General features: G+C 43.7%; 1 protein-coding gene across 1 annotated transcript in view; it reads right to left on the reverse strand.

The window, feature by feature from the left end:
• Positions 1–1,109: 1,109 nt before the first annotated feature.
• The window catches only part of SLC24A1 (solute carrier family 24 member 1), a 74,210-nt gene continuing 53,004 nt past the window's right edge, over positions 1,110–22,315 (reverse strand). The window contains exons 7-9 of the mRNA XM_044283160.1: positions 9,531–9,620; positions 7,880–8,046; positions 1,110–1,359 (exon numbers count right to left, since the gene is read on the reverse strand). Coding sequence (XP_044139095.1) covers positions 1,110–1,359; positions 7,880–8,046; positions 9,531–9,620 — 507 coding nt within the window. The remainder of the gene's footprint in view (positions 1,360–7,879; positions 8,047–9,530; positions 9,621–22,315) is intronic.

Consider the following 22,315-nt stretch of genomic DNA (forward strand, 5'->3'; position numbering starts at 1 on the left):
CGCATTGCTGAGAAAAATGATGTTTCAATATATGGAAATGAGCCTTTGGAACCAACGGGGGCGTTACCGTTACACCTAGAGGCTCTGCTCTCTCTGTAACTGCTGCACCCTCTACACTTTGATTAACAGTGCCAGACACGTGTGATCGAATTTACACTGCCTGGCCCTGTCAATCAAAATGCAGGGGGCGCAGCAGTTCCAGAGACAGCAGAGCCTCTAGGTGTAATGACAACGTCCCTGTTGCTCCTAGAACATACAGTATATCTCAGCAATGCGGGCACATATGAACATGGGACCAACACAGATGCCTTCAGCTGCCAACCGCACAAGTAACAGGTCAGACAGTGTCATAGGTACAAACCTGCTGACAGATCTCCTTTAAAATCCACTATATGTTGATTCTGTTGCAGACAGTTCACTGTTTGGTGCAAATTTTTTACCATTGTCTTCAATGGGGGGGGGGGGGGGGGAGAATCTTCAAAAAAAATCCACAAACAATGTAGTGATGCAGAGTCGGACGTGGATCTGCAGCAAAATCCACAGGTGCAGAGTGTAAATCCAATTTATTTTTTATTTTCTATTTTTCAGAAATAAATCCACACCAAATCCACACGACTCTAGGCAGATTTGTCTTGGGGATTTTCTTTAATCAGCAGAAAATCCATCACATTTGGACTGACTCCAACCCCGACCTGAATACTACATGATGGATATCACATGGCAATACATACCTTTATCTGGATATTAACTTTGCAGTCACAGCATTGGGAATCAGATTGGGTTTATTTCAGTTTACTTAACATGTTTATAAACTGGCATCTTATTCAAGGTTGACATATTGCTTGGCAGACATCTCTAATGGCGGCAGTGTAGTGAAATGTACTTGTATAGTCCATATACAAGGATGGGTTAGAGATTTCTAGGTGGAGGGCGCGGGTCATAATCTAGGTCGGTGCAGTGCTGGTTACTAAGTAAAGTAGCAATATGTACATATAAAAAATAGGAATAAGAAAATATATTTGATGAGGTTTGCTCTATGACTGCGTGCACCATATATATGAATGTTGGATGAGGTCAGTTCAGTGGATGCTCTATAATTAGTGGGTGTCTTATATAGATATGGGGCACACGATTATCCTGTCCTCCAGCATGACACTGACGATCACAAACACAAAGTACAAAGTGAACATGGTGAGTCCAAGAAACTTGTTCATCTTCCACTTGCAGGCAGCAATGGAGAATATGACAAAGAGAAGCATGATAAAGAGGAGGACAATTGCGCAAAACAAGCCGTTGCTGCTCACCGCCACAGGACTGAAACCGTTAAATACTGAAAACAGGAACCAGGGGACGGGCAGCCTGCAAACAAAATGGTGACAGTATGTGAGACCACACATGGGTTTATTCCGCCAAACAGACTAGAGCCTCATGTGTATGGCCATTTAATTACAGTCAGATCCATAAATATTGGGACATCAACACAATTCTAACATTTTTGGCTCTATACACCACCACAATGGATTTGAAAAGAAACAATCAAAATGTTCTTTAACTGCAGACTGTCAGCTTTAATTTGTATTTACATCCCGAACAGGTGAACGGTGTAGGAATTACAACAGTTTGCATATGTGCCTCCCACTTGTTAACCCCTTTTCGTCACATATTGTACTTCATGACACTGGTAAAATGAAGTAAAAATACCAAATATTTGTAAAAAATAGCAAATTTCCAAGTTTCAATTTCTCTACTTCTAAAATACATAGTAATACCTCCAAAAATAGTTATTACTTTACAGTCCCCATATGTCTACTTCATGTTTGGATCCTTTTGGGAATGATATTTTATTATATGGGGATGTTACAAGGCTTAGAAGTTTAGAAGCAAATCTTGAAATTTTTCAGAAATTTTCAAAAACCCAATTTTTAGGGACCAGTTCAGGTCTGAAGTCACTTTGCGAGGCTTACATAAGCAAGTTACAAAGCAAGGGTTAACAGCCAAATCAACTCAATATTTATGGCCCAGATTCTCTAGTTTACAGAAACACCCCATATGTGGTCGTAAACCGCTGTACCGGCACACGGCAGGGCGCAGAAGGAAAGAAATGCCATACGGTTTTTGGAAGGCAGGTTTTGCTGGACTGGTTTTTTTGACACCATGTCCCATTTGAAGCCCCCCTGATGCACTCCTAGAGTAGAAACTCCCAAAAAGTGGCCCCATTTTAGAAACTACGGGATAGGGTGGCAGTATTGTTGGTACTAGTTTAGGGTACTAAGAAATAGCTGTTTTGGCACCGTTTTTATTTTTTGTTATTTACAACATTCATCTGACAGGTTAGATCATGTGATATTTTTATAGACCAGGTTGTCACGGATGCGGCGATACCTAATATGTATACTTTTTTTTTTATTTATGTAAGTTTTACACAATGATTTCTTTTTTGAAGCCAAAAAAATCATGTTTTAGTGTTTCCATAGTCTGAGAGCCATAATTTTTTTAATGTTTGGGTGATTACCTTGGGTAGGGTATGATTTTTGCGGGTTTTTTTTGCACTATTTTGGGGTGCGTGTGACTTTTTTATTGCTTGCTATTATACTTTTTGTGATGTAAGGTGACAAAAAATGGTTTATTTAGCACAGTTTTTATTTTAATATTTTTACGGTGTTCATCTGAGGGGTTAGGTCATGTGATATTTTTATAGAGCCAGTCGATACGAGCGCGGCGATACCAAATATGTATACTTTTTTTTATTTATGTAAGTTTTACACAATAACAGCTTTTTTAAAAGGAAAAAAAAAATGATGTTTTAGTGTCTCCATATTCTTAACCATAGTTTTTTTTTTTGGGCGATTGTCTCAGGTAGGGGCTCATTTTTTGCGTGATGAGGTAACAGTTAGATTGGTACTATTTTAGGTGGGCAAACGCCTTTTTGATCGCTTGCTGTTGTACTTTTTGGTATGTAACGTGACAAAAAAATTGTTTATTAGCACATTTTTTATTTTTTACGGTGTTCATCTGAGGGGTTAGGTCATGTGATATGTTTATAGAGCCGGTCGATACACACGGCGATACCTAATATGTATACTTTTTTTCCCCCCTATTTTTTAGCAATTTTTTTTAACTTTATTTGGGGAAAATTACGTTTTTGTTTATTTTTACTTGAAACTTTTAATTTTTTGGGGGGGAAACTTTATTTTTTCAACTTTTTTTTTTCACTTAATTTTTTGTCCCACTTTGGGACTTGAACTTTTGGGGGTCTAATCTTTTACAATGCATTCCAATACTTCTGTATTGGAATGCATTGGCTGTATGAGTAATACTGTGTGTATTACTCATACAGCCTCTGGCCTGTGAGATCCAGGGGGCTGGATCTCACAGGCACGCCACAGGAAGGCATCGCGCTGCCTTCCATGCCATCGGGTCCCCCCTACAGACGCATGGGTACCCGATGGCACGCCCGATCAGCGCCGCAGGCACAGGTAAAAGCCGCAAACCGCAGGTCTGAATTGACCTGCGGTTTGCGGCGATCGCCGACACGGTGCATTTAGCCAAGGTGCCTGCTCAATGATTTGAGCAGGCATCGGGTTTTGATCACCGCCTGCCGGGCAGCGGTGATCGGAACAACACATGACGTACCGGTACGTCCTAAGTCCTTAAGGGGTTAAGGAACCAAAAGTAATGGGACAGAATAATATTCATAAATCAAACTTTCACATTTTAATACTCGGTTGCAAATTCTTTTGCAGTCAATTACAGCCTGAAGTCTGGAACGCATAGACATCACCAGACGCTAGGTTTAATCCCTGGTGATGCTCTGCAAGGCCACTACTGCAACTGTCTTAAGTTCCTGCTTGTTCTTGGGACATCTTCCCTTCAGTTTTGTCTTCAGCAAGTGAAATACATGCTCAACATCATGAATAAATACAAGAGAACCAGTTCCATTGGCAGCCATACATGTCCACGCCATGACACTACTACCATCATGCTTCACTGATGAGGTGGTATGCTTAGGAGCATGAGCAGTTCCTTTCCTTCTCCATACACTTCTCTTCACATCACTCTGGTACAAGTTGATCTTGGTCTCATCTGTCCATAGGATGTTGTTCCAGAACTGTGAAGGCTTTTTTAGATGTCGTTTGGCAAACTCTAATCTGGCCTTCCTGTTTTTGAGGCTCACCAGTGTTTACATCTTGTGGGGAACCCTCTGTATTCACTCTGGTGAAGTCTTCTCTTGATTGTTGCCTTTGACACAAATACACCTACCTCCTGGAGAGTGTTCTTGATCTGGCCAACTGTTGTGAAGGGTGTTTTCTTCACCAGGGAAAGAATTATTCGGTCATCCACCACAGTTGTTTTCCCTGGTCTTCCAGGTCTTTTGGTGTTGCTGAGCTCACCGATGCGTTCCTTCTTTTTAAAGAATGTTCCAAACTATTGTTTTGGACACGCCTAATGTTTTTGCTATCTCTTTGATGGGTTTGTTGTGTTTTTTCAGCCTAATGATGGCTTGCTTCACTAATAGTGACAGCTCTTTGGATCTCATCTTGAAAGTTGACAGCAACAGATTCTAAATGCGAATAGCACACTTGAAATGAACTCTGGACCTTTTATCTGCTCATTGTAATTGGAATAACACACACCCGGCCATGGAACAGCTGAGAAGCCAATTGTCCCATTACTTTTGGTTCCTTAACAAGTGGGAGGCACATATGCAAACTGTTGTAATTCCTACACCGTTCACCTGATTTGGATGTAAATACCCTCAAATTAAAGCTGACAGTCTGCAGTTAAGGCCTCATGCACACGACAGGTTTTTTTTCACGGTCCGCAAAAACGGGGTCCGTGGGTCCGTGATCCACGACCGTTTTTTCGTCCATGGGTCTTCCTTGATTTTTGGAGGATCCACGGACATGAAAAAAAAGTTTTGGTGTCCGCCTGGCCGTGCGGAGCCAAACGGATCCGTCCTGAATTACAATGCAAGTCAATGGGGACGGATCCGTTTGACGTTGACACAATATGGTGCCATTTCAAACGGATCCGTCCCCATTGACTTTCAATGTAAAGTCTGGAGTTCTTTTATACCATCGGATTGGAGTTTTCTCCAATCCGATGGTATATTTTAACTTGAAGCGTCCCCATCACCATGGGAACGCCTCTATGTTAGAATATACTGTCGGATATGAGCTACATCGTGAAACTCATATTCTAACACAGAGGCGTTCCCATGGTGATGGGGACGCTTCTAGTTAGAATACACTACAAACTTTGTACAAGACTGCCCCCTGCTGCCTGGCAGCACCCGATCTCTTACAGGGGGATATGATAGCACAATTAACCCCTTCAGGTGCGGCACCTGAAAGGGTTAATTGTACTATCATATCCCCCTGTAAGAGATCAGGGCTGCCAGGCAGCAGGGGGCAGACCCCCCCCCCTCCCCAGTTTGAATATCGTTGGTGGCACAGTGTGCGCCCCCCATCGGGCCCCCCGTCCTCCCTCTAGTGTAATAAATCGTTGGTGGCACAGTGTGCGCCCCCCATCGGGCCCCCCTTCCTCCCTCTAGTGTAATAAATCGTTGGTGGCACAGTGTGCGCCCCCCATCGGGCCCCCCCTTCCTCCCTCTATTGTTATAAATCGTTGGTGGCACAGTGTGCGCCCCCCTCCCTCTATAGCAGTAACAACATTGGTGGCCAGTGTGCGGCATCCCATCTCCCCCCCCCCATCATTGGTGGCAGCGGAGTTCCGATCGGAGTCCCAGTTTAATCGCTGGGGCTCCGATCGGTAACCATGGCAACCAGGACGCTACTGCAGTCCTGGTTGCCATGGTTACTTAGCAATAGTACAATAGTAGAAGATTCATAGTTACCTGCTTGCTGCTGCGATGTCTGTGTCCGGCCGGGAGCTCCACCTACTGGTAAGTGACAGGTCTGTGCGGCGCATTGCTAAAGAACTGTCACTTACTAGTAGGAGGAGCTCCCGGCCGGTCACAGACATCGCAGCAGGTAAGTATGAATCTTCTACTGTTGTACTATTGCTAAGTAACCATGGCAACCAAGGCTGCAGTAGCTTCCTGGTTGCCATGGTTACCGATCGGAGCCCCAGCGATTAAACTGGGACTCCGATCGGAACTCCGCTGCCACCAATGATGGGGGGGCGGGAGATGGGAAGCCGCACACTGCCACCAATGTTGTTACTGCTATAGAGGGAGGGGGGCCGATGGGGGTGCACACTGTGCCACCAACGATTTATTACACTAGAGGGAGGAAGGGGGGGCCCGATGGGGGGCGCACACTGTGCCACCAACGATATTCAAACTGGGGAGGGGGGGGGGGGTCTGCCCCCTGCTGCCTGGCAGCCCTGATCTCTTACAGGGGGATATGATAGTACAATTAACCCCTTCAGGTGCCGCACCTAAAGGGGTTAATTGTGCTATCATATCCCCCTGTAAGAGATCGGGTGCTGCCAGGCAGCAGTCTTGTACAAAGTTTGTAGTGTATTCTAACTAGAAGCGTCCCCATCACCATGGGAACGCCTCTGTGTTAGAATATACTGTTGGATATGAGTTTTCACGAAGTGAAAACTTAGATCTGAAAAAGCTTTTATGCAGACGGATCTTCGGATCCGTCTGTATGAAAGCAACCTACGGCCACGGATCACGGACATGGATGCCAATCTTGTGTGCATCCGTGTTCTTTCACAGACCCATTGACTTGCATGGGTCTGTGAACATTTGTCCGTCAAAAAAATAGGACAGGTCTTATTTTTTTGACGGACAGGATACACGGATCACGGCCTCGGCTGCAAAACGGTGCATTTTCCGATCTTTCCACGGACCCATTGAAAGTCAATGGGTCCGCGAAAAAAAAAAAGGAAAACGGCACAACGGCCACGGATGCACACAACGGTCGTGTGCATGAGGCCTTAAGCACATCTTGTTTGTTTTATTTCAAATCCATTGTGGTGGTGTATAGAGCCCAAAATGTTAGAATTGTGTCGATGTCCCAATATTTATGGACCTGACTGTACTTATGGCTCTACACATGTCTTTGAGGCCCTACAGTACTTCCAGAATCCATATCTTGTTCCACTGGATGATATTACGGATTTCATATAGTTTTTTTCTAGGAAAACATAATTACATAAGGCATAGTCATTTTTAGGCCCCTTTTATACTTTGTACATGATCATTGGTTTTCACGCATCACTTGTGCGTTGCGTGAAAATCGCAGCATGTTCTATATTCTGCGTTTTTCACACAACGCTGGCCCCATAAAAGTGAATGGGGCTGCGTGAAAATCGCATCCGTGAGCAAATGCGGATGCAATGCCTTTTTCACGGATGGTTGCTTAGAGATGTTGTTTGTAAACATTCAGTTTTCTATCACGCGCGTGAAAAACGCGTCAGTGCGCATTTCACCCGCGTGATAACAACTGAACGCAATGGCAGGCAAAACCGAATTAACTTGCTTGCGAAATCGCGCATTTTTCACTGAACGCATCTGGACCTAATCCGCTCACGCTCGTCTGCAAGGGGTCTTAGGCTTTTTGTGGGCATTTTTTTATTTAAATGTTTTCATACTTCTTTTTTTAAATAAAAATGCAAGGTAGGCAAACAATATACCAGGCGCTCAAACACACTGGCCCAAAATGCCGTAGAAATTGCCTAAAAATGTTGCACAAGCCAAAAAAAAAAGCCAGGACAAAAAGTTTGTATGGTAACTTTTTGGAGCCAAACAGGAGTGGATTCAAAAGAAGGAGACACATAACATTAATAAAGGCCAGTCATTCTCTTCTATTCACTCCTGCCACAAAACCTGCATGTGTGATTCCAGCCTCATACATTTTTAGAGTTGCACACAATATTCAGCTCTGCAGTTCTAGATACTCACCCTACAGTAATGTCAAAGATGTTGCTTCCAACAGAGCTAGACACAGCCATGTCTCCCAGTCCTTTCCTTGCCACAATTACACTGGTGATGAGATCTGGTATTGAAGTGCCAGCAGCCAGTATGGTAAGACCCATTATCTCCTCTGAAATGCCAATGGTTTCCCCCACCTGGCAGAAATAATGCATAGTTAGTACTTGCCACAATGAATGGTGACGTTGAATTGATCTGTGTTCTGTGGTGATGTAGGTGCATCTTTTTGTACCTTTACCTATACTACTTCCTAGATTTCCATGCATTTATCTCAATAAGGCTACTTTCACACTTGCCTTGTTGTTTTCCGGTATCAAGATCAGGCAGAGAATCTCAATACCGGAAAAAAATGTTTCCGTTTAGTCCTCATGCATTCTGAATGGAAAGAGATCGGTTCAGGATGTCTTCCGTTCAGGCAGCATTCCGTTTTGTCACTGGACAAACAACCGCAGCAAGCTGTGGTTTTGTGTCCGGTCATAAAAACGGGAAAAAATGCATATCCAGCGCTGAAAACAATGTAAGTCAATGGTGACGGATCAGTTTTTTAGGAGCCTAAAAACCTGAATCCGTCACCCATTGACTTTCAATGTGTTTAGTTGACGGATCCGTTTTTTTTTTCCATTTTGGATTTCACACAACCGCAACCTAACGGAACGGATGCATCCTGATGTGCAGAATCAAAGCAGATTTGTTTAATTCTGGTAATGAGTAGTGTTGAGCGAACTTGTGTTTTAAGTTCGGCGTCTAAAGTTCAGGTTCGGGTTATCGAAGAATCGCATTATGGATTCCGCTACCACGGACTATAACTTGGTCTGTGGTAGCGGAATCCATAACGCGATTCTTCGATAACCCGAACCCAAACTTTAGATGCCGAACTTAAAACACAAGTTGGCTCAACACTAGTAATGAGATCCTCTGCTGGATCTCAATACCGGAAATAACAAGTGTAAAAGTAAGCTATGTTGTGTGCAGTAGCGGTAGCCTTGTTTGGTACTCGCCAGTGGACAGGTCTGGGGAACGGAAAAGTGCGGTACTCCAACAAATGTAAACTGAAGAAAAAAGGTTATTCCAGCTCCAGATAAAACAATGGAATCCTTTATTGAAGAATAGCACCTCCTGTGATGCGTTTCAGATGTATATAACACAACTAAGGATGTTATATAAATCCAAAACAAGAGGTGAATGCCCCGGTTGGCCCCTAAGCAGGGTGCGCCCTAGCCCCCACCTCTGCACAAGTGGCACATGATACAGTAAACTGACTGCAGTAGACATAGACAGGTCTACAACATCTAAACCAGTTTATGTCCATATAAAAACTGGGTAGATTATTTAGTAAACTACCCTGTTTAGCTGTCTGCTGCTGTGTGAGCAGGTAGTATTTGCATGTAACTGTACATGGGCCCCTAGAATAAAATTTTACTGGTGGGCCGTAGGCACCCCATTTCAACACCACACATACCTGCTACTTTGTGTTGATATATCACATAAAATTTCAATAAAATACATTTAAGTTTGTGGCTGTAAGGTCAAACAATGTGTAAAGGGTGAAGGGGTATGAAGACATTTTCAAGTCTTTGTATAATAATTAAGTCCATAAGTGTGTACCATTATACAGCCTCACCTGATGTGCCCACCATACCATGAGGTATGAAAATATAGCAATCCACATTATTGAGCCCAGGAATGTCAGGATGAAAAACCTTCTTGATTTCTGTGACAGAGTGATGAAAGGACAGATAATAATTAGTTTGTGCATAGACTGCTGATGATAACATTGCCTTGGACTAATTCACTTGAAAGTGAAGACAATATTATGTTAAAAATATTTAAGCTTTATTAATGTAGTAACACAAAAACCAATACGCCATAAAAATAGATAAAAACACTACAAGGGATAAAGCTATCGGTAATGTATAGAATATACACTCACCTAAAGAATTATTAGGAACACCATACTAATATGGTGTTAGACCTTCAGAACTGCCTTAACGCTACGTGGCATTGATTCAACAAGGTGCTGATAGCATTCTTTAGAAATGTTGGCCCATATTGATAGGATAGCATCTTGCAGGTGATGGAGATTTGAGGGATGCACATCCAGGGCACGAAGCTCCCGTTCCACCACATCCCAAAGATGCTCTATTGGGTTGAGATCTGGTGACTGTGGGGGCCATTTTAGTACAGTGAACTCATTGTCATGTTCAAGAAACCAATTTGAAATGATTCTAGCTTTGTGACATGGTGCATTATCCTGCTGGAAGTAGCCATCAGAGGATGGGTACATGGTGGTCATGAAGGGATGGACATGGTCAGAAACAATGCTCAGGTAGCCCGTGGCATTTAAACGATCGCCAATTGGCACTAAGGGGCCTAAAGTGTGCCCAGAAAACATCCCCCACACCATTACACCACCACCACCAGCCTGCACAGTGGTAACAAGGCATGATGGATACATGTTCTCATTCTGTTTACGCCAAATTCGGACTCTACCATTTGAATGTCTCAACAGAAATTGAGACTCATCAGACCAGGCAACATTTTTCCAGTCTTCAACAGTCCAATTTTGGTGAGCTCGTGCAAATTGTAGCCTCTTTTTCCTATTTGTAGTGGAGATGAGTGGTACCTAGTGGGGTCTTCTGCTGTTGTAGCCCATCCGCCTCAAGGTTGTGCGTGTTGTGGCTTCACAAATGCTTTGCTGCATAACGAGTGGTTATTTCAATCAACGCTGCTCTTCTATCAGCTTGAATCAGTCGGCCCATTCTCCTCTGACCTCTAGCATCAACAAGGCATTTTCGCCCACAGGACTGCCGCATACTGGATGTTTTTCCCTTTTCACACCATTCTTTGTAAACCCTAGAAATGGTTGTGCGTGAAAATCCCAGTAACTGTGCAGATTGTGAAATACTCAGACCGGCCCGTCTGGCACCAACAACCATGCCACGCTCAAAATTGCTTCTTTCCCATTCTGACATTCAGTTTGGAGTTCAGGAGATTGTCTTGACCAGGACCACAACCCTACATGCATTGAAGCAACTGCCATGTGATTGGTTGACTAGATAATCGCATTAATGAGAAATAGAACAGGTGTTCCTAATAATTCTTTAGGTGAGTGTATATATAAATTGTATCATTTAGACAGGCACTCAAACAATTGGAACCACCTGGAGACGATATTTACTTAATTTAAGCAACATTTATTGTACAATTCAAAAACCACAAACCATATTGAACATAAAAAATATATAAAATAATAATAAAAATGTGTATAAAAATAGAACAATAGAAATATTTGCAATACGTGATGGTATCTTTAGGGATAATGGTCCCTTTTAATTTATCATCTGTGTGGCTCTCAATTATGAATTAAAGTATACTAGTTGCTGTTTTAATACTTTGTTGTTGCCACTCAGGTGATAATATGATACGGGCCAGTATTCACTCTATAACATATTGCCCACTTTGTATATAGTCAATACAGATATAGTCAATATAGTTATGATCATACGTTTGTAATCGTTAGTATCGCAAGGCTCTCTTATAAGAATATATATATATATATAAACACAAAAAACTAAATGGCTGCACACCGTTATATATATAAACAATAGAGCTAAGAAATGGGGGTCATTCTAGATAAAAGTGGTACACTACCGACTATAAATGAGTATAAATGAATAATGGAAGCTCTTAGCGCACATACGTGTCGGGCCCATCTACCAGGCGTCAAGGTGGCTGCCGCAGATGGGTCCCTATCACTAAAGACACTGTCTCACTTTGGACTTACTTAAGCCTACAATATTCAGGGCAGTGTAGGAACCAGCTACAAACGTACTCTACTCAGAAGTCCCAGGCAGATGGGCGTGTCCAGTCTAAAAGGGGTGCCACCCCCAAAATATTGCAAGAAAATTTAGACTAAAACCTTCAGAATCACAGGTGCATATCCATGAAGCAAACATAATTACAAAAAACTAAATGGCTGCACACCATTATACAGTGGGATGCGAAAGTTTGGGCAACCTTGTTAATCGTCATGATTTTCCTGTATAAATCGTTGGTTGTTACGATAAAAAATGTCACTTAAATATATTATATAGGAGACACACACAGTGATATTTGAGAAGTGAAATGGAGTTTATTGGATTTACAGAAAGTGTGCTATAATTGTTTAAACAAAATTAGGCAGGTGCATAAATTTGGGCACCACAAAAAAGAAATGAAATCAATATTTAGTAGATCCTCCTTTTGCAGAAATTACAGCCTCTAAACGCTTCCTGTAGGTTCCAATGAGAGTCTGGATTCTGGTTGAAGGTATTTTGGACCATTCCTCTTTACAAAACATCTTTAGTTCATTCAGGTTTGATGGCTTCCGAGCATGGACAGCTCTCTTTAAGTCACACCACAGATTTTCAATTATATTCAGATCTGGGGACTGAGATGGCCATTCCAGAACGTTGTACTTGTCCTTCTGCATAAATGCCTTAGTGGATTTTGAGCAGTGTTTAGGGTCGTTGTCTTGTTGAAACATCCAACCCCGGCGGAGCTTCAGCTTTGTCACTGATTCCTGGACATTGGTCTCCAGAATCTGCTGATACTGAGTGGAATCCATGCGTCCCTCAACTTTGACAAGATTCCCACTGCCTGCACTGGCCACACAGCCCCACAGCATGATGGAACCACCACCATATTTTACTGTAGGTAACAGGTGTTTTTCTTGGGATGCTGTGTTCTTTTTCCTCCATGCATAACGCCCCTTGTTATGGCCAAATAACTCAATTTTAGTTTCATCAGTCCACAGCAACTTATTCCAAAATGAAGCTGGCTTGTCCAAATGTGCTTTAGCCCACCTCAAGCGGCACTTTTTGTGCTGTGGGCGGAGAAAAGGCTTCCTCTGCATCACTCTCGCAGACAGCATCTCCTTGTATAAAGTGCGCCAAATGGTTGAACGATGCACAGTGACTCCATCTGCAACAAGATGATGTTGTAGGTCTTTGGTGCTGGTCTGTGGGTTGACTGTGACTGTTCTTACCCTTCGTCGCTTATGTCTATCCGGGATTTTTCTTGGATTGCCACTTCGAGCCTTAACTTGAACTGAGCCTGTGGTCTTCCATTTCCTCAATATGTTCCTAACTGTGGAAACAGACAGCTGAAATCTCTGAGACAGCTTTCTGTATCCTTCCCCTAAACCATGATGGTGAACAATCTTTGTCTTCAGGCCATTTGAGAGTTGTTTGATTGACCCCCTTAAATACTCTTTCTCATAATTGGATTCACCTGTGTATGTAGGTCAGGGGTCACTGAGCTTACCAAGTCAATTTGAGTTCCAATAATTAGTTCTAAAGGTTTTGGAATCAATAAAATGACAACAGTGCCCAAATTTATGCACCTGCCTAATTTTGTTTAAACATTTATAGCACACTTTCTGTAAATCCAATAAACTCCATTTCACTTCTCAAATATCACTGTGTGTGCCTCCTATATGATATATTTAAGTGACATTTTTTATCGTAACAACCAACGATTTATACAGGAAAATCATGACGATTAACAAGGTTGTCCAAACTTTCGCATCCCACTGTATATACAAACAATAGAGCTAAGAAATGGGGGTCATTCTAGATAAAAGTGGTACAATACCGACTATAAATGAGTATAAATGAATAATGGAAGCTCTTAGCGCACAAACGTGTCGGGCCCATCTACCAGGCGTCAAGGTGGCTTCCGCAGATGGGTCCCTATCACTAAAGATACTGCCTCACTTTGGACTTACTTAAGCCTATATGTGTCCAGTTCAAAAATGTCCTTTTTTGGTTAATGGACAAGGTGATAGTAGATAGTATTCACAGGCTTTTAAAATATGTCCATTCTTATATCCACATTGTATTGCTCCTTAGGCCCCTTTCACACGAGCGAGTTTTCAGCAAGGGTGCAATGCGTGACGTGAATGCTTTGCACCTGCACTGAATCCTGACCCATTCATTTCACTGGGCCTGTGTACATGAGCATTGTTTTTCACACCACTTGTGCGTTTCGTGAAAATCGCAGCATGTTCTATATTCTGCGTTTTTAAAGCAGCCCTGGCCCCATAGAAGTGAATGAGGCTGCGTGAAAAACGCATTGCTTCCACAAGCAAGTGTGGATGCGATGCGTTTTTCACTGATGGTTGCTAAGAGATGTTGTTTGTAAAAAGTTTTTTTATCATGCGAGTGAAAAACGCATCAAAACGCATTGCACCCACGCGTTAAAACTGAACAACTGAACACAATCGCAGACAAAACTGACTGAATTTGCTTATAAAATGGTGCGAGTTTCACTGAACACACCCTGAACGCCCCTGGACTTAATCCGTATCATTCGTGTGAAAGAGGCCTTAGTATATAACCAACACTTTGACAGTGGGATATATCGCAATTAACGCAACAAATGAATCAAGATCCTATATTGTTTGCTATTGCAAATTGTGACGAAATACCACCCTTTGTGCCCGCTTGACGTCAACTACGTCAAGCTCACGAGACGCGGTATGGTCCCTGGTTACCAAGACGTGACGTTACGCCCTCCTGGAGGAGCATGTAAGGTCAGCTTGGTACAATTTACACAGACACCTCCTGTCCACGCGGGCACAGAGAGGCAACAAGCTGAGAGAGCCTTTTCACTGCCGCAGTAAAAACAGCGCTTTCTCAGCCCGGGTAAGCTGCCACCAACTTCTCGTTTGATATAAGCCCGGTCTGCTAACGGGATTATATTCGGTGAGAAACCAACCCGCGATAGCTTATAACTAGGCCGAAACACGGACGTGGGGATTCATGATCAAGATACAAGACAGCACGAGATTAGGGCACACTAGATAGAACACGAGATAGGATTACACAGAGCACAAGTCAGTTACCGGGTAGATGAATGTTCCTTTGGGTTAGGATGGTTTAATAGTCCTTGGCTGAGGTCACGTGGGGGCAGTGATGTCAGCCATTTCCAGGTCTCTCCAAACACATGGCACAATGTGACCCCCTTTCAGAAAAGACCCGCCCGCTTGCTGGCACAAGCCTTTTAACCTGTAGCCGGCCCCTCCCCTCCCAGCCTCTGGGAGTGGTCCCCACCTCCCTGCTGATCCTGGCAGCTTAATGACCCACAAAACCCTTTAGGGTTCATCAAGACACCCACTTGATATCTCCCTTCCCTGGCATCCCACCACCACCAAACTATGACCATGGGCATGTTTATCGTGGCCACCGGGACAAAAATATACATCCGGTTTGTGCCTGTGATGGCCGGGTAATTGATAATTCCTTATAAATAGCTGATTCCATGCTGTCTGCTAATTGATTTAATTGAACTGGGGAATGGCTTAGACCCCCTGCAGGGAGTTTTTTCTGCAGGATCTGTGCTGTTTGGATGGAGGTGTGAAATGTAACCAAATGTGGCCTGCTAGGAGTTTTCTGCTATCTGGCTGCGCTTTGAAGCAGGGTCCCCCTGTGTCTGGCACAGAGACCGGAAGTTGGCACGTACGGCTGTAGTGTATGAAGTCTGGGTTATATGCGCTCGGCGTCCCACGTGTCTTAGGGTACTTGCCCGGCGCTTCACAAGTGCAGTGAGAGTCACTCAGTTGTTTTATCTGTCTCAATCCTTTAGATGTAACCTCAGACCGGATTTCTTTGTGTGAAGCGCTTCATCAATCCTTGGATAGAGAATTATTTGTCATATCCATAATGTTCTTTGTATGAGTGGATCCTTGCGAGTGGATTCTGAACGCCAGATGTGTTTCGGAGTATGGGCTTACTCCTTAATCAGTGGCTATCTGTATTGACTATATACAAAGTGGGCAATATGTTATAGAGTGAATACTGGCCCGTATCATATTGTCACCTGAGTGGCAACAACAAAGTATTAAAACAGCAACTAGTATACTTTAATTCATAATTGAGAGCCACACAGATGATAAATTAAACGGGACCATTATCTCTAGAGATACCATCATGTATTGGAAATATTTCTGTTGTTCAATTTTTATACACATTTTTATTATTATTTTATATATTTTTTATGTTCAATACGGTTTGTGATTTTTTAATTGTACATTAAATTTTGCTTAAATTCAGTAAATATCGTCTCCAGGTGGTTCCAATTGTTTGAGTGCCTGTCTAAATTATACAATTTACATTTAATTCCTTGATAGGGTGGATCAATTAGACAAGAGCGCCTCACCATATCAACAGAAAGTGAGACGCCTTTTAACCTTTTATACATTATAGAATATAAATAATTATTAAAGGAAACCTGTCACTGGGATTTTGTGTATAGAGCTGAGGACATGGGTTGCTAGATGGCCGCTAGCATATCCGCAATACCCAGTCCCCATAGCTCTGTGTGCTTTTATTGTGTAAAAAAGCCAATTTGATATATATGCAAATTAACCTGAGATGAGTCCTGTCCCTGACTGATCTCACGTACAGGACTCATCTCAGGGTAATTTGCATATGTATCAAATCAGTTTTTTTACACAATAAAAGCACACAGAGCTCTGGGGACTGGATATTGTGGATGTGCTAGATGCCATCTAGCAACCCATGTCCTCAGCTCTATACACAAAATCCCGGTGACAGGTTCCCTTTAAATAATTCATATAATAAGTTAATAGAATCTAAATAATCAGAATAATATGTTAAAATAGGTTGTTATGTAGTAACCAATAAAAAGTGCCCAATAATAAATATAGGAGATAATCTAGTAATATGTACTAATATAATATCAGTGATTAAATAATGGCAACATGCCAAAATATATATCATTGACCTATCGGACCTCCCAAAGAAACCACATGGCGAAACACGTAGGGGGTCTAAGTGGGACTTGCTACCATATCATGCCATTATCTGGTCAGTAACTATTTTTATATTTTACTAGTGGCTTCTGGGGCACTATATCACTGAATGAATTACTTTATTCATTTATAGATACCATATTGTAACACCAAAGGGCTTGTACATTATCGCACTATGCCATTATAGTAACTGTCATATTACGGTAATTAATAGATCAGTTCATTAATATATATTTTGGCATGTCACTAATATTGATATTAGTTGATATTACTAAATTATCTGCTATATTTATTATTGGGCAGCTACACTTTTTATTGGGTATCGCATAATTTTGGCATATTAATATTTTATATTCTATATTCTTTCCATGTGATTTTTATATATATATATATATATATATATATATTGTAGGAATTCCGAAGATGACCCCCTCGGATGATGTTGAGACCTATCTGGCGGTCTTCGGAAAAGTGGGAAAAGTTACCCTGAGATCAGTGGGCTAAGGTTGTTGCTCCGTTCCTGGCGTCTGGTCCCCAGCAAGTATTGTTTGATCTCCCTAATGATCAAGCTGCTGACTACCCGACAGTAAAAGGTGAGATCCTGGCGAGACTCGGGGTAAATGTATTGGTCGGGCCCAGAGGGTGCATCAGTGGAAATTTAACCCGACTGAACCCGCCAGACCCCAATATTACGATCTGCTGCACCGATTGCAAAAATGGCTGCAGCCTGACATATTGACTCCCACTGCTGTGTTGGATTGGCTGTTGGCGGATGTGTTTTGGAGGGCTTTGCCGTACCCTCTCTAGCACTGGATCGGCCAGGTGTCTCCGAATAATGCCTTGGAGATGGTCAACCTAGTGGAGCGCTATGAGGCCACCAGAAACCTGCAGGGGGCCAGCTAAACCCCGGAAATCTCCACTCCAAACCCGGTGGCTGGTGCCAGCCAAACCAGCCCGGGACGTACCCCCTGCAGACCCAGCCCCTGTGGTCTGCTGGCGGTGTCACGAACCTGGACATATAAGAGCCGACTGTCCCCATCGTTAACCCATGGATACCAACTATGGCTACCACCACTCACTGTATGCCAGGAAGCTATGTGCCACAGGTACCTCCGAGACTGTAGACAATAGTCACCTGTGCCAGGTGGAAGTTGGGGACATTCTAGCAGTGGCACTGCTGGATTCGGGGAGCCTGGTGTCCCTGATAAGAGCTGCCATGGTGCGGCCCGCCGAGTATACTGGCTGAAAAAGTCGGCATTGTCTGCATTCATGGGGGCTTAAAGGAGTATCCCACCACCCTGGTCTCTCTGTCAACGGTGGCCGGAGTTGATAATTGGGAGAGACTTCCCTGGTTTCCCAGCACTCTGGCCAGACACGAAAGTTACCGATACTCGGGAGACAGATGTAACCCTAGCAGAGTGGCCTGGCTCAGGGGGGAGGCCAGAACCTTGGGAACCTGGGTCAGAAGGGCCAGCAGTAGGGGTAACCGCCACTTCGGTGGAAGAGGGGGGGACAATTCCGCTAAGTGTGATGGTGGGAGACGTGGAGGACTTGCCGCCGGGTCCTGAGCTGGCAGACCTCAATGTCTCTGGCGATAATTTTGGTACAGCACAAGGATCCGACTCTATCCCGAGCCTAGGAGAATGTGGTAGTAGTTGAGGGTGAGCCACAACAACCGGGGGCCGAGTCTATGTTCCCCCGTTTTGTGGTTCAACAGGAGATGCTATACCAGGTAAATAAACTACGGGGTGAGCATATTGAACAGCTGGTGGTGCCCAAGGCGTATCGCAAGCTCGTGTTGGAGTTAGCCCACCAACATGCTCTTGGGTTACACCTGGGCCAGCAGAAAATGAAGGACCGGATTCTACAGCGGTTCTAATGGCCCAGTGTGTTCAGAGAGGTGGAAGAGTATTGCAAGTCTTGCCCAACCTGCCAGATAACCAGCCCCCAGCCACATTTCCGTAGTCCTCTGGTCCCTCTCCCGATTATTGAGGTTTAATTTGAGCGGATCGCTATGGATGTCGTAGGCCCAGTACCGAAGTCCACTAGAGGGCACCAACACATCTTGGTCATCCTCGACTACGCCACTCGGTAGCCGGAGACGGTGCCACTGCGTCATACATCAGCCAAAATAATAGCTAAGTAGTTAATGGAGATGTTTTCTCGAGTGGGTCTGCCTAAGGAGGTTCTGACTGACCAAGGGACCCCGTTTACGTCCAAGGTCATGAGGGAACTCTGTAAGTTGCTCCACATAAAACAGTTACGGACGTCCGTGTATCATCCGCAAACGGATGGCCTGGAATATGTTAAAAAGAGTGGTGTCTAAGGATGGGAGGGACTGGGACCTTCTTCTGCCCTATCTCATGTTCACAGTGCAAGAACTGCCTCTACTGGGTTCTCGCCCTTCGAACTGCTATACGGCAGACACCCTCGCGGTCTGTTGAATGTCACCAAAGAGGCGTGGGAAGAACAACCCACACCGCACAAAAGTGTTGTTGAGTATGTCACCCAGATGCAAGGATGGATGGAAACAGTGTTACCTCTGGTTAGAGAGCATATGGAGGCAGCGCAGCGAGCCCAGAGTAGGATATATAATCGGCAGGCTCGGGTCCGTAACTTTAACCCGGTTGATTGGGTATTGGTGCTGGTACCAACCATAGACAGTAAGTTCCTAGCTAGGTGACAGGGGTCCTACGAGGTACTTGAAAAAATTGGAGAGGTAGATTACAAGGTACATCAGCCAGGGAGGCAAAAGCCGGAGCAGGTGTACCATGTGAATCTGCTCAAACACTGGAAAGATCTGGAAACCTGTACTGAAGACAGCCCACGTCCAGGGTTTCTAGGGGAAGCGGATTCGGTCCCTCTGTCTGAAGCAAGGGAAGCGGATGCCACAGTGAAAATTGCTGACAGCCTCTCCTTTAAATAGGCTCAGGAGGCCAGGGAGTTCGTTAGTCGGAACACGGATGTGTTCTCGGACCTTAGTGGACACACTTCCATAATCCAACATGACATTATCATTGAGCCTCAGGCAAAAGTCTGGTCAAAACTGTACCGGGTACCCGAGGCTCGGCGACAAGCCATCGCGGAGGAAGTGCAGCTGATGCTGCAGCTAGGTGTCATCGACAAGTCAAAAAGTGAATGGGTCAGTCCGATAGTCTTAATACCCAAGCCGGACGGGACATTGCGCTTCTGTAACGACTTCCGCAAACTTAATGAGGTGTCCAAATTTGATGCATATCCCATGCCCCGAGTAGATGAGCTTATTGAGAAGTTAGGCCAAGCCCGGTATTTTTCTGTGTTAGACCTCACCAAAGGGTACTGGCAGGTACCCTCGACGGAGGCTGCCAAGGAAAAAACGGCTTTCATCACGCCAGAGGGGTTGTATCAGTACAAGGTATTACCCTTTGGTCTACATGGCGCTCCCGCCACGTTTCAAAGGCTAATGGACATTGTACTCCGTCCACATCGTCGGTACGCTTCGGCGTACCTAGGCGATATAATTATCCATAGCACCGACTAGGAAAGTCACCTATCTAAAGTACAGGCTGTAGTGGACTCCCTTAGGAAGGCTGGCTTAACCGCTAACCCAAAAAAGTGCGCGATAGGGTTAGAAGAGACCAAGTACCAGGGGAATGTAATTGGGCGCAGAATTATTAAACCTCAGGTAAACAAAATTGAAGCAATTAGAAATTGGCCCCAACCTGTCACTACTCGGCAAGTAAAGTCGTTCCTGGTTATTGTGGGGTACTATATGAAGTTTGTCCCCAATTTTACTACAGACGCAGCACCATTGACAGGCCTTTTGAAGGGACGCAAGTCAGTGACGGTTCAGTTGAATGAACAGGCGGAAAACGCTTTCTCCGCTCTGAATTCGGCCCTGTGTGGGTCCCTGGTGTTGGTTACACAGTTTGTGGTACAGACAGATGTCTCTGAAGTAAGCCTCAGAGCTGTACTCTCTCAGGACATCAATGGGGAAAAGCATCCCGTTGTTTTCCTGAGCTGCAAACTTACCCCAGCCGAGACTAGGTACAGTATAGTGGAGAAAGAGTGCCTGGCCATCAAGTGGGCACTCGAGTCTCTCCGCTATTACCTGTTGGGAAAAAAGTTCCATCTGGTAACCAACCACTCCCCTCTCAAGTAGATGAGCCAAGCCAAAGAGAGAAATGCTTGGGTCACCAGGTGGTTTTTGTCCCTACATAACTTCAAGTTTTCCGTGGAACATAGGACAGGCAGGTTACAGGGTAATGCAAATGCCCTGTCCCGGGTACACTGTCTGGCGGGTGTTCACTGTCTGGCGGGAGGTATATAGGAAAGGGCAAGGGGTCGTCATTGATGGAAGATATGTGTCACCGAGGTTCCTGGCCTCGGTGAGGTAAGAGCCGGTAAATTCAAGTGTCAGCGGCAGCTAGTGCTGAATGACACTATTGATTATTTAGTGTGGCTTTAAAGCTGGTCCGGGCCGGCTCTTACTGGGAGCAGCCAAAGTGCAGGGTGGGTGGCTGTTCCCCACGTTCCAGGCTGGGTTTTGGTTTGGGATAAAAACCCAGTCAGCAGTCTCAGTTGGGTGGATTATACTCCATCTGATAGTGGAGCTTTGTTAGTCTGGGTGTTGGAGCCTGAGAGTTTGGGCCGGGACTAAGGCCTGCTATATTGTCTGGGAAAAAGCTCGTGGACTTTTGCTTCACCCAAGGACTTATGTGCTAGAGCCTGGTGTGAACAAACACCAGACTCAAGGTGACTGTTTTTCCCTGAAACTGCCTTTTTTGTTATCACTTTACGTATGTGTGAATAAAACACTGCACTGTTTAAGTTAAAGACGTTGTCATTGCCTCTATACTGCGTCTGCAAGCCTGTCTACCGGAGAAAATCCCCACAATCTATATAAATATATATATATACTGTGTATATACAGAACAGACCAAAAGTTTGGACACACCTTCTCATTCAAAGAGTTTTCTTTATTTTCATGACTATGAAAATTGTAGATTCACACTGAAGGAATCAAAACTATGAATTAACACATATAAGGTAATGTCGCACTCGAATGAGGTAGGAATCCAATAAGAGGTGCTCCCACTATCAGACAACACCCAGTCTGAAAGTATGAAATGAATAAATAAGATTAAAGTGGGGCACACTCTTTAAAGTAAAGGGATCTTTAATGGTCTATACAATAATACACAGTAAGTTGATAATACAATGATGAATAAAAAAGATGAATAAAAAAAGTAGTGACTTTATAAGACTAAAATAAAATAAAATTAAATTGAATTACAATGAATAAGACATAAATCCCATTAAATATGCTAAAATATTCATATAATATTCAAAAAATAATCGATGTAAGATATATAATAGCAATGAAATCCTGCACTGATAATTATAAGTGCATCTGAGAAAAGTGAATCTTGATTAAAACCAGTCTTTTGTATCTCTATTGGAGATTGAGCAAAGTCTTTCCTGATATAGATAAGTTAGTAAGGTTACAACAATGTTGCGATATACTTGTATATATTTGATCAATTCGGAGCATATAGCTTTCAACAGTTCGGATTGCAGCGTATAGCTACAAGATCATACAGCGGCGTCCC

Source organism: Bufo gargarizans, chromosome 2 (assembly GCF_014858855.1).
Source record: "Bufo gargarizans isolate SCDJY-AF-19 chromosome 2, ASM1485885v1, whole genome shotgun sequence".
NCBI lineage: Eukaryota > Metazoa > Chordata > Amphibia > Anura > Bufonidae > Bufo > Bufo gargarizans.